The 13,382-nt window shown below is 53.3% G+C and overlaps 1 protein-coding gene across 2 annotated transcripts in view; it reads left to right on the plus strand.

The window, feature by feature from the left end:
• Window positions 1-294: 294 nt before the first annotated feature.
• Window positions 295-13,382, plus strand: part of CORO2B (coronin 2B) — a 148,457-nt gene continuing 135,369 nt past the window's right edge. The window contains exon 1 of one of the 2 annotated variants that reach the window (XM_070796978.1): window positions 295-744. In XM_070796978.1, coding sequence (XP_070653079.1) covers window positions 730-744 — 15 coding nt within the window. In that variant the 5' untranslated portion in view covers window positions 295-729. Of the gene's footprint in view, window positions 745-1,093; window positions 1,335-13,382 lie in introns of those variants that run through there. The other variant, XM_070796977.1, reaches the window with a different exon arrangement.

Below are 13,382 nucleotides of genomic sequence, written 5' to 3' on the forward strand. Positions count from 1 at the left end.
ACGCCCCTCTCGGCCCGCCGCTCGGCCCTCCCAGCCCGCCGGCCGACTCCGCGCACCTCCAGGGGGCGAGCCTGGCGGTCGTTTCGGCCCGCGCGGCGCCTCGGCCATCTAGCGTGTGACTTCGCCAGCGGCCCGGGGCCAACCGGGCACGCAGAGCCCGGGTCGCCGCCCATCCCCCGCCCTAGCTGGCAGGTGCCAGGACCCAGCTCGCCCGGCCGCCAGGCGGCCGCGGGCCTGAAGGGGTTAAGGCCGCGGGGCCTGGGCGCCGGCCCCGGGCTTGGCGAGCCGCTGTGCCCGGCGGCCGCAACCGATCCCGGAGGCGCGGGGCACGGCGGCTGGCGGGCGGGCGTGCGTTTCCTCCTCCTTCCGCCTCCTCCTTTGTAGCGAGTTCCCGGCCCCTCTTCCTCCCCCCGCCCCCCAGCCCGGGCCCTCTCCCTCGCTCCCTTTCTTCCTGCCTCGCCTTCCTGCGGCGAAGGAGGCTCATCTATTATAAATGCACATTCGGGGCTGACATCAGCGACGAGCGGCGGGCGAGCGCTGACGAGCGGTCCCTGCGCGCTGCCCGCCCGGAGCGCGGCCCCCAGGCTCGGCTGAGCCTCCCGCGGGGCGCGGGGAGCGCGCGGAGCCGCTCCGGACCCCTTCCTGACGCCGCCGGGAGCCCCCGGGCGGACCCCGGCCGTCGCCCCCGCACGCCGCGCCCGCGGCCCCGTACAGCCCCGGAGTTTCTGCATGACTGTCACAAAGGTAGGCGCCCCTGGCCCGCCGCGCCCGGGACCCGCTGGCGCTGGAAGCCCCCGGCCTGGGCTGCGGGGGGCGCGGGGATGTGGGCGTGCGAGGGGCGGGGGGCGCTGGGTCCGGAAGGTGTGTCTGTCTTGCTCCCGCAGTCGCTCGAGCCCCTCGGCCCCCAGGACTGCGGAGGGAAGTGGGAGGATGCCGCTTTGGCAGGAACTGTCGTTTGGGCAGGATCCCTCTCGCCGGCTCAACTCCAGGACTGCATTTTTAACCCTTGTTTAGGATGCTGCATTTTTAACCCCAGGAGAACAGTGTAGGGCAGCTCAGTGGTGTCCCCCCTCCTCCCCGTTGGAGCGCACCGCGGGGAGTGTCGCTGCACGGACCGACGCTGGGCAGTGGGTGTGGGAATGGACTTGCCGCTCTGAGGAGGCCCGCAGAGGTGAAAGCCCACCCCACCTGCCGGCCTCTGCTGCCCATCCCAGGAACTCGGGCCTGACTCCAAAAGCAGTCTGTGGGCGCTCCCCAATCCCGGGAGTTGCTACCAGGGATGGGAAAGATTCTGGAGTGGCCAACTTGAAGATATGGGAAAGAGCTGTGGCGGGGTAAGGAGTGGCGGCTCTCATTCTGGCAGCTCCCATGTTGGGGGAGAATTCTTGGACCTCATCTTAGGGGCCGAGGAGACATTTTGGGAGCTTCCTTGCTGTGGGAAAGAAAGAGTTAAGTGGAAAGCAGATCTGGATAGTGGAAAGTGCCCAGGGTTTAGGAGACCTGCCATTCACTCCCCAGCTCTGTCCCGACCCCCTGAGTGACCTTGGCTGGGCCCTCCTGCTTTGCCCTCAGTTTCCTCCTGGAGTGTGAGCATAGGAAAGATAATATGAACGCTGGGGTTGGTGACCAGCAATTAAGAACCAGTAAGATCAAGGGTATGAACCCACACTTTTCAGAGAGCTCAGTCAGGGTAAGGAGATCACAGCCTGGTCTTGCTCTTGGGTTTGGTGAGCCATGTACCCAAGGCCAGACTCCACCAGCTGCCCACCTGGCTCTCATAATTAGAGAGTTGGAGGTCAAAGTGGGAAGGGCAGCTTGTTTGTGGTCAGAGCAGCAGACCAGATGGTGGGTCAGCCTGGAAGCAATGGGAGAAGTGGTTCTAGCTCCATCTGATGCCCCCCAAGATCTGCTGCTATAAGACAGCATGTTCAGTCAGGGTCTTTGGGCTCAATTCCAGAATTGGAACTTGGAAACATTGTGGGAAGATGAACTTGGGGGCTGAGGGGGTACCTTAGCTCTGGCTGCAGCTGGCAGGGCTGCTGCGACCCACAGAGGGCAGGACGCTTAGTGTTTTGAAATGATACAAATGCTATTTAGCTGGGAAGGATTACTGTCATTAACAGTGTTAATGTCAAAGAGGTAAGCAGGTTAGAGTAAAAGAGTAATGGATGGGCCTGGATGAGAGATAAAGGATGAGAGAGAGATTTGTAATAATAGCCCTGAGATTTGATTCAGTGTCTCCCCTGTGTCTCTTTATGTATATGAGCTCAGGCAGCCCTCCCAGGAGACCTGCAAGGAAGGTGTGTTCAGGCCCCCTTTAATGGAGGAAGAAACTGAGGCTCAGAGAGGTAGAGTAACTTGCCTGAGGTCACACAGTGAGTAAGTAGCTGAGCTGGGATTTGCCCTCAGGCCTGTTTCAGTCTCTAGCCTGTGATCTTTCCATTACCCTGCACCTTGGAGACTGGATGATTCCCATGGTAGAGGGCCCTTGGAGACCAGGGCCCTGGGGTGGGGAGTCCACGAAGGTGAGTACCTGTCTTTTCAACTCATTGGCAGCCCTGGCCTCTTGGTATCCAGTGATTATTCACTAATGTGCCCCCTTCCCCCACCATCCCCCATCAAATCCCTCTGTGTCTGGCTCTTCTAACAAATGTGGCATCAGTTTAAGCTGGCTCAGAGGATTAAATAAAATCCCCACCTTAACCCTATCTGCTCTTCCCTTGCTAGCCCTTCATAGACTGCTGGTTTTCCAGTAGGGAGGAGCAAGAGGCCTGCAGGGGAAGGGCCTGGGGGGTGGGGGGCAGGGGGCGGGGGTGGGGGGCATTCCCTAAAGCCTGTTGGTAAAGGCTCCTCTCTGAGTTTGGGAAGGAACCAGAGTGTTCTGGGAGTCTGAAGGCCTGGCCTCTGCTCCTAAATAAGTCACTAACAGGCTGGGTGACTTGGACCAGTCACTTCCATCTCTAGGCCTCTGTTTTCTCATCTGTGAAATGCAGAATTGGTTCCACCTTCTGCGGGGATTTGGGACAACTTCAGCTCTGGCAAGAAGTCAGCTCTGATGGAGACCAGGAGGCTCTTTGTTCTCTGAAGTTGGTCTGGTTACAAGACAGATGCCAAGAACCCTAAAGGGAGTCTGGGAGGTGGGATCGCACTTACAAGCTGGGGGTGGTAGGCAGAGGAGGGAATGGATTAGAGGGTGAGACCCCAGCTCCTGCTGCCTTTTTGAGAAGAATCACCACTTTGGGTAAGTCCAGCTTCCAGGACCCTTGCTTGGAGCTCTTGTGTCAGATCCCTGGAGGGCAGATCCTCAAGGCCGGGGTTTGGTGTGGACTGTAGGAGATGATAGGAAAGTAGAGACAAGGAAACATGATGGCCCGTTGCCAGATCTTCAGTAGCACTTCCTTAGGGGAAGGGGCCTCTGTTTTCCATTTGCCACCCGCCTTCTAATACTTAGCCCATTCCCCCTTCTTTGTGGGACACAGCAGGTGAGGTTGCATATAAAGCCTGAGGGTTTTCTGGAAGGGCTCCTGCTCTAACACACTAGACACACAGAGCCCTGCAGATTTTGGATTGTGACCGTCTAGCCAGATGACATTTTTTTCCTGGGTATGATGTTTTAAACTATATTTTATGGTGTGTATTTTAGTAAGCTGTCTTAGTTTCTTTATGTACTAAGGAGAAGAAAGGAAGAAAAAAAGAAGAGAAAGCAGAGGGAAGGACCAGATGCAGTTTCCCCGGCTGCAGATGTCCACAGGAGGTCAAGGCCCAGCCCCCTCCTGGTTGTGGTCAAGTATCCTTCCATAGGGCAGGTCAGGGGTGACAGTGAAGGCTGCCCTCCTAGGAACAAGACAGTTTCATTCCAGATGATTTTATTCTTTGAGTCCTTGTGCCTGATTTTTAGCATTTTTCTGTCCCTGTTTCATTTCAGTCATATACCTGACTTAGCATATAGCAGTCCTTCTCTGCTTCTAAATATCTGTTTCTAGACTGCCCTTGGCTGGAAAAACAGAACAAAATATGTTAGAATTGTGTGTAGAGTTTGAGTCAATGGGCTATAAGAAAAGTCTTTGAGCTCTATGTTGGCCTCTACAACCGTCTTCTCATTGCTCAGAGGTCCTTTGGCGTGCTTTCCCGGGGTTCATCTGTGATGTGACCAGAGTTGGGGCTCTGGGTAAGGAAGGTGGTGGCTTCCAGTGGCTAGGCGGCCTTGTTCCCAGGTGCCTTGTTAAGTTCGGTGCCACTGAGCTTAGTGCTTTCCAAGTTCCCTAGGCTGGCTCAGGGACCCAGTGGCCCAAGAACAAAGTGCCCTGAGCGGCAGGAATGCCTACCGTCCCTCAGAACGACTTAGGAGAAGGAATGCGGGCAAAGAGAGGACCCTGGATGCCAGTGCTGAGCGGCAGATTCCAAGTCCACGAGCAGGATTGTCAGCTGCACCCTGGCCCCCAGGCCTGCAGCTTTGCCTTCCCTCTCCTGTCCCACCCTCACAGAGCTCAGCTCACTGGTTGGAGTCCCTGGCTTCTGCTGGGAAAGATTGAAGGCCGAAGGAGAAAGGGGTGACAGAGGATGAGGTGGTTGGATGGCATCACCAACTCAGTGGAAATGAGTGAGCAAACTCCAGGAGATAGTGAAGGACAGGGAAGCCTGGTGCGCTGCAGTCCACGGGGTCGCAAAGAGTCAGAAATAACTTAGAAACTGAACAGCACCAACATGTCTCTAGGCCCCTGTAGAGAGCCTTATAGGAGAACAGAATATACGAGCAGTTAAATCATCGCGTTCTCTCCCTTGACAAATGAAGGATCCTAGGCCCACGGAGCAGAACCGTGATTTCCTTAAAGTCACTCAGCAAGTATGACATTAGAGAGCTGAAACTTGGGTTCTTCTGACTCCTGGTCAGTGCTCTTTCTGCCCAGCTGCCCAGTGAGGGGGACTTCAGGCCGCCCTAGTCGGGGTGGGTGTTTTTCCCCCACTGCACTGCCCGCTTCTGCTGGACAGCCTCTCCCTTTTTTGGGTCCAGGTGAAGGGAGCCCAGGGTCAGGATGGGGGAGAGGGGATTACAAGCCCTTCTGCTTCAACTCACTGACCCACATCCAGTCCATGTAGGATGCTGAAGCCCCAGTGTCCCACTTCCCAGCACCTTTTTCCTGTCTGACTCTTACTGCAAGAAGAGATGAGAGAACCTCAGTTAAAAGGCTGAGAGGTACCGGTGTAACTGAAAGTGGGATCCGGCTGCTCACTGCTCAACAGCCATTAAAGAGGCCAGGTTGGTGGAAAGGAAAGTTTGCTTTATTTTGGATGCTGGCAACTGGGTGGGGTGGGGGTGGGTGGATAGGGTGAATGCCTGTCCAAAGGCCGACTTCCCCCATCCCCAGCACCCAGTGGGGTAGAGCTTTTATAGGCCGAAGGAGGGGGCTGCTTATAGAAACAGCAAGTCAGCTCTGAGAGTCATCTTGAAATTAGCCATTGGTGGTCTGACCAGCGTCATCTTGATTGTTTTAAGTACAGGTAGTCTTCAGTTCCAGGGTCAGTTTGTTCCCATTTCCTTGAGGCCGGTTTTGAAATTGTGGCAGCTTATGCCCTGGCTGCAGGGTGGTCATCACGCAGTTAACTTCTCCACCTGGTGGGAGTTCCAGTATCCATAAGACGATTCACAGGCTGTGGCTCAGATTATTATCGATAGCTCCTGAGAAGGAACTACAGGTCCTTGGCTGTGCTTAATATCAAAACTATTATTATTTGGTTTCCTTTGGCTGTTTTCCTTTGTTTCTGCATATTCTCACTTCTCTGGTTAGACTTATTCTTTGACGTTTTTCCACAGACAAAAGGCAGGCAGAGGACATGAGAGGCAAAGACCATAGGGTCCTGCCCCATTTCACCAGTATGACGCAGCTCCCAGACTCTTGGGGCGGGATGGGGCAGGGATTCTGCCTTCTGTACGCCTCACACTCTCACTCTACTGCCTCCTTCCTTGCAATTCTTTTTGCAGATCACTGGCATCCTCACGCAGAAGGAGTCTAGGTAACATTTACTCATTCGTCCAGCCCTCTGAGCTCCTGCTCTGGGCCAACCCCTGTTAGGCACTGGGCTCAGAGAATATATAGCTGCAGCCCCTGCTGTCCAGGACCTTTGAAGAGATGGGTGTGTAAGGAGGTATCATAGAGACCTGGGTTAGGAGCATCAAGGTCCGATGGACACAAGCTGGGTCTTGACTGCCTGCCCTTAGTGCTTGCTTAGTAAATGCAGGCTCTTCCCTTCCTTGCCGTCTCTCCCTCTCTCTCCTGAAAAGCTCTGCTGAGTTACTCTCTTCCTGAGTGTGCCCAGAGGCCCTGTTTTCTCATGGCTCAGGGTGTTGCCGCCTTGGCACCCATGGCAGCACCCAGAGGCATCAGGGCAGGGTGTGAGGCTCCCCAGGGCCCCCAGAATCACCCCATAGCCGGCCAAGGCTGTGGAGTCAGCACCAACATGGGCTCGGTTGGTTTGCGTGTGTGGACGCTGGCCGGACCAGCGGCCTGGCAGCGTCAGGCCCTGGCAGCCCAGCCATGGAGTGAGTTTTTCCACTTCTCTCCCAGGTTGGCCAGCCTGGAGCAGACATGGCCTCAGCCGCCGCTGGCTCCTGGCACCGGGGCGGCCCAGATTCTGATTTGGATGTGCCGGCCACAGAATTTGTCTGGTGTCCAGGAGATGAGGGAATGTGCAAATTCCCTCTGTGCCCAACCCCCTCTCCTTCCCTCTCCTCCTGCTCAGCTCGTTCCGTTCACTTCCATTCCCTGCCTGTGGACCCCACAGTCCCCAGCCCGAGCTGCCTGAAGCCTGGGAAGCTCAGAGCAGCTGGCACGGGGCAGGCCTGGCCAGGGAAGGACAGATGCAAATCCGGTGGTTTCCACATGAAAAGACGCTGTTTAGAATGAGCCTCTCCTTTGTGGGCCTGGAGTGTGGGACCAGCTGCGGAGGAGACACAAGCAGGGTGGCGGGTGGGGGGGCATGGGGAGGAGCTGTCACCACTCTTCCCTTCTCCTTCCTCCCTGCCCCCTGCAGAGGCCCCTGGAGGGACTTGGTAATTGGTTTCTGGCTGGCACCCTCCTTCCAACTAATTAACACAGTGATGGGAGGTGCCCAGGTTTCCTCAGAGCTGTCCTGTTTACAGAATACAAGCATGGGTTACTTCTGTGCATTGCTTTGCCCGTCCCGTGGTGGGAGGCTTCTCCCTATTTACAGATGAATAAACAGAGTCTATGAGAAAAGAGACCACACCCTAAGTCACAGAGCTTGTGTGGGTCAGAGCCGGGATGCACACCCGGATCTTCTGACTTTAAGCTAGAACCTGCTCGATCCAGTCACATAATGGTCCATGACATGTGAAGACCCAATGACCATCATGACAAGAATAAGTTATTAAGCAGGCTTTGGGCAGGCATGATTGCATGTACTCTGTGCCCCATGAGATTGAGTCTATTATTGGATGATCCCATTTTTCAGATGAGGAAATTGAGGTTCATTGAGAATAATTGAATTGTTCAAGATTGCAGGTTTAGTGGGTAGGGGAGCAGGGATCTGCACCTGGGCTGTCTTGCTCCAGAGCACACATTCCTGTAACTTCTAGGCCTCTCCTGCTGGGGCTCCATCATGTTCTGCACCTTCTACCCCCAAAGCATAGGGCTCCTGTCTGTGTGTCTGTGGGCCCGCCATGGAGGTGTGCTTGCCTTGAGTGTGTCACTCGTGGGTGTGTCGTGCTTAAATTTCCCTGTGGCCTTTGCGGGAGCTGGGAACCATGCACTTGATTGGGGGAAGGCTGCTGGGTAAGAAGGACATCTGGACGTGGTGGCTGGCATTGGATAGGGCTGCTTATTGGTAGGGCAGCCAGCCCAGTGGCAAAATGGAGGCAGAGCATTCTCCATTTCTGTGAAGCTAGCTTTGCGTAGCAGAGAAAGCGATGGCACCCCACTCCAGTACTCTTGCCTGGAAAATCCCATGGGCGGAGGAGCCTGGTGGGCTGCAGTCCATGGGGTCGCTAGGAGTTGGACACGACTGAGTAACTTCACTTTCACTTTTCACTTTCATTCACCGGAGAAGGAAATGGCAACCCACTCCAGTGTTCTTGGGTGGAGAATCCCAGGGATGGGGGAGCCTGGTGGGCTGCCGTCTATGGGGTCGCACAGAGTCAGACACGACTGAAACGACTTAGTAGCAGCAGCAGCTTTGCGTAGGGAACACAGGTCTGTGATTCAGGCCTGCAGCCCTCACCAGAAGCAGCCTTCTCTTGAGATGGCTTTTGATGCCCAGAGGGTGCCTACGAGTGCCAGCTTTAGAGTCAGACAGATGGCACTGTTTTATTTACTTGCTGTGTGTTCTTGGGCAAGTTGCCTAACCTCTCTGAACATCTGCTTCCCCATCCATTAATTGGGATTGATAATAGTAGTACTTAAAAGGATTATTATAAAGATTAAAAGAGCTGATCTGTGTGAAGCATTTACCACATGCCTGGCAGTTGTTGTCAGCTATTAACGTCAGGCAGACAGAAGATTAAACAAATGCTGACAATGAGTATCCTGGAGTGTTATGAAATGAGCAGGGAACTCTGGGAATAGTAACAGTGGGCCTGCCTAGTCAGGGGGCTCAGGAGGGGCTGTTAGCTGAATCATGTAGGCCGAGTAGGAGGTAGCAGGTGACATACATGGGGAGCGGGGGAGAGATAACCGGCAGATGCCTGGAGTCAAAAACAGCTCTTCAGGGTCGCTTCCTGCATGCCAGGCATGGGTGAGGGCTCAGCCCAGCTCATTTAACCATCAGAGAGACTTCATGGTCTAGATCACTGTCATTATTTCCACTTTACAGATGAGGAAACAGGCACAGAGAGGCTAAATACGCTGCAAAAGATCACCCATTGGGCGGAATGGCGACTTGGGCTTCCTGACCTTGGTACTCTTCTTCTTCCTCCCTGCGGCTTGAAGATGCTTTATCCCACTTCGTTTTTCTATTTTTCCTACACCACATGGCTTGCAGGGGACCAGGGAGTGAACTCGTGCCCCCTGCATGGGAAGCACAGAGCCCTAGTCAGTGGACTGCTAGGGAAGTCCCTCCCTGGGCAACTTCTTAAACTGACCTGAGGGGTGTGGAAGTGCCAAGTGCAATTGCCCAGCCCTCTGCTGCCCTCCCAGGCCTCCCCAGGCCCCCTAAGGGAGGGCAATGCCCCTCCTGGCTATCAGGCAGCTCTGGGGAGGGGTCATTTATTTTTTCAAAAGGAAACTTTGCTCTGGCAGAAAAATTTCCACCTTACATTTTTACTGGGCCTGATCATGACCACTTTTGTTCTTTAAATCTTTCTAATCATCTGTTGGGCATTGGTCTTTAAAGTAACTCCGTAGGGACCGATCCAGAACTTTTAATGTTCAAAGTCTATTGAGTGTCTGCATTTTGGTTTTTGCCCTGCCCGAGCTCGGAGAAGGTGACATTCGCCACAGGCTTAAACTCGCCCCGAGTGAGACAGATGGTGACAAGGTGGGAGGCTCTGGCTGCCCAGAGATGGGAATATGGGGAGGCTGCCTCTGGGTGGTGCTCACACTAAACCCTGGGAAGAAGCCCCCATGCTCAGGGTTTAACTCCCAAGCCATCTGAGGTCATCTGGTCCAGGCCTCTGCCTCCATGAACTTCACACTTTCTAGGAATATGAGAATGACTCCTAATCTTAATAAATATGCATTTATTATTAGGCTGTTCCTAGCCTTTTACCAGTTGGTAAGTCCCTGCTTTCAAGGAACTGACAGTAAAATAAACAACAGAAGTAGCTTACCCTTTTAGGGTGCTTAGTTTATGTCCCAGGCACATAAAAAGTGTTTCATATGTATTTATTCATTTAATCTTCCTGATTATCTCTGAGCTCTGTGCTATTATCATTTCCATTTCTATAGTAACAGAAACAGGCCCGCAGAGGGCAGGGAGGTAATTTACTAGGGTCCCAAAGCTGGGAAAGGTTGAGCCTGCCTCCTAGGCTTCTGTTTTGCCCCTCAATCAGGCTGGAATGACCCCAAAACATGGGGCCAGAGCAGGGGCCTGAAGGCAGAAGACCCAGGCTTGCTCTTGCCTCCTTTCTTTACTATGTGACCCTGGACCAGTCCTCAACATCTCCGAGCCTCTATTTTCTCATCTTTGAAAATGGAATTAGGACTCAGCCTTACTAGGATGCTGTAACGTGTAAGTGAGGCTCTCATAGATGTCATGTATGGGGTTTTTTGTTTTGTGTCTGATACGATCTCTCTCCCGTCCCCCGCATTACCAGCATTTCATGGCCTTCAGAGTTTGGCAGTTGCTTCCAATAGATAACCCACTTCTCCCCTGCTGTCCTGGCTTCAGAACTGATTCAAGGACTTCCCTGCTGGTCCAGTGGCTAAGACTCTGTGCTCCCAGTTCAGGGGGTTTGGGTTCAATCCCTGGTCAGGAAACTAGATCCCACATGCTGCAACCAGAGGTCCCGCATGCCACAGTGAAGATCACACATGCCGCAACTAAGACCTAGCTCAGCCGAATAAATAAATAAAAATATAGTTTTAAAAGAATTGATTCATACTCTGCTGGTGTGAAAGAGCCAAGTTCATATCTTCCAAACGGCCTCTGTTTTCACTTCATCAGGCTTGTTGGATACAGATAAAAAGTTGTTTTTCTCTCTTCCTGTTCTGTCTTTTTTGGCTGTTTTGATATGCTCGGGACAAATAATCTGGCTGTAAAAATTGGGTGTCCTGCTTTCATTTGAAAAGTAAGCCAAATAAAGCATCCATACCTTGATCTGTATCATCCTGGCTCCCTGCAGGTCTGAGCTCCCTGTGGAAGGCAGGGGAGGATGGGTCTCTGGGCAGAGAGACCCTGTCCCATCCCCAGTGGCACGTGACCTTGACCTTGGCTCTAGGCGCATCCTTATTTCCTTGTGGCTCAGGATGCTTTTCTTCTGGGTTTAGGGAAAGGAGTATGTTCTAGTAGCATGAAGCACTTATGCCAGACAGTTTAAGCACCTTAAGTGTGATTTCAGAACTAACAGCTTTATGATCTGGCAGAGTTTCTAAGATATGGAACAGCTAAAAACAAAAGTGTTGGTGGGTGGGGACAAAAGGATTTAGTTCCTGGGGTTTTTTCCCTTTAACTTAAGGAAGATAATACTGTTGCTGCCTGCCCTGCCGACTTTCAGGTGAAAGATCAGTTCACAGGAATGCTTGGGGAAATTTGGGATTCTGATAAATTTGGAATTCTGGGAAAGGGGATTTCTGTATATCTGTATATCTGAAGGACCATCTGATAACTTTTTATTATCACAGATCTGTCCTCTAAAGCTCAGGGGTCTACCTTCCTGCCTTAGTCATTATTATATCAGAGGACAAACTAAAATTGTTGTGCATTGAGTCTCTTTCAGGACCTGAGTTGTCCTGTTAAACTGGCCTTTTCGGGGTCTACAAGTGCGAGTCGCTCAGTCGTGTCCGACTCTTAGCGACCCCATGAAATGTAGCCTGCCAGGTCTGTGCATGGAGTTTCCCAGGGAAGAATACTAGAGTGGGTTGCCATTTCTTTCTCCAGGGGATCTTCCTGGCCCAGGGATCGAACCCGGGCTTCCTACATTGCAGGCAGATTCTTTACCATCTGAGCCTCCAGGGTCTAAACCACGTTCATTTCTCTGTCCCAGGAGCTCCTGTAGCACCCAGTCTCCGCTGCACGAGATGCAAATAAAAGCTTAACATGCTATGTCGTTTGCTGATTGTTTTAGGAAGATGAACCTTGACTCAATTGTGAGCTTGCTGAAACCAGGGATTACACTTGATTCTTTTTAGTACATTTCACAGTGCTCATCCCAGGGCTGTCTATGCACATTAGAAAAGGTGTGATATAGACTTCGGGGTACCTGGTGTAAAGACAAGATTGGGCAGAATTTGAAACAATCCTAGACAGTTCCCTGGTTGTTGCTGCTGGACTAAATCTTTACTCCTAGAGATCCACGCACTGCTAGAGCTAGAAGGAAATCTAAAGAGATGTAATGGACTCCTCCATTACAGAGGAGAAAATTGAGGCCCCAGAAGGTTTACCCAAAGGGGCACAAGTGCATGAGCCAGATCTAGGGCTCCCTCCAATTAGTTGCAGGCTCAGGTTGGATGAGCTTCAGTACACTGGGTTTTTCTAGGCTTCTACTAGAAATCAGGCCAAGGACTGATTGAAAAGTGGGCATGGGGGAAAATTCCAGAAAGGAGACTTTGCGAACTTAGCCTAGCTGGCAAGGGGCGCCTGACTGGAAAAGCTTGGCTTCTCAAGTAACCAACCAGGAATGGCCTGCCCCAGGGCCGACTCATGGCCATGGCAGAAGGAGCGACTTCTGAGGCTCTTGCTGCTGGGCTGTGGGGCTGTAATTACCCAGATCTGGTGGCCCACGTGTCCTTCATGCCAGGCCGCCACCTTTGCCTGCACAGCGGCGCGAGAACCCCACTCTCCCTCCTGGAAGCTGGCCCTCCTGGCACGCAGGGCTGCAGGCAATCTTTCTCTCCTTTGTTTCTCTGAAACCATTAGAAGGGCCTCTGGGTTGGGAGTCTGGGTTGCTAAGAGCTTTCCTCTGGCTAGACCTTATCACTGGCTTGAGAAGTCTCCAGACAAAGTTTTCCCTGGAACTCTCACTTGGAGGGAGGGAGAGAAGGAAGAAGGGAGAGTGGGTGGAGGGAAGAAGAGGGGGGCTCAGGAGCCACAAACAAAGCCATCCCTCTGCAGGCCCCAGAGGGCCAGAGTGCTGGGGCTGGCCGAGGGAACGAGGGAGCTGCGAGCTCTGTGGGCCTTTGCTGTAGAGAAGCAGTGGGAGGGGCACTGCTCTGCTGCGCCCACCATTCATGCAGCCAGCGCACATCCGTTCCCTTCCGGTCCTGCCCTCTCCCCCTATCCCCGCCTTACAGGAGGGGAAACTGAGCCCCAGAGAGGGAGGCACTCACGCTGGTGCACACAGCGGGGAAGCTGGGATCTGAACCTGGTACATCTGATTACAGAGCCCCGTGGATACACAGAAACTGATTGTGCTGTGTGGTTGCTTTTTAAAGAAGACCCTCCCAATCACCATGCCCAGAAGCCTCTATAGAACTCAGTGCCGCTGGGCCTTTGAGATGTTATTAAAATAGAACTTCCCCTGGGAAGGGTAATGCCTTAGCTTGCTGATAGCAAGACCCTAAGTAATAAGGCTCAGGAGAGGACTTCCCTGGTGGTCCAGTAGTTAAAAAAGTTCGCCTGCCAATGCAGGAGACACGGGTTTGATCCCTGGTCTGGGAAGATTCCACATGCCGTCGGGAAACTAAGTCTGTGTGCCACAGCCACTGAGCCTGTGCTCTAAAGCCCGGGCTCTGCAACAAGAGAAGCCACTGCAATGAGAAGCCCAGGCACTG

Source organism: Bos indicus, chromosome 10, assembly GCF_029378745.1.
Source record: "Bos indicus isolate NIAB-ARS_2022 breed Sahiwal x Tharparkar chromosome 10, NIAB-ARS_B.indTharparkar_mat_pri_1.0, whole genome shotgun sequence".
Taxonomy (NCBI): domain Eukaryota; kingdom Metazoa; phylum Chordata; class Mammalia; order Artiodactyla; family Bovidae; genus Bos; species Bos indicus.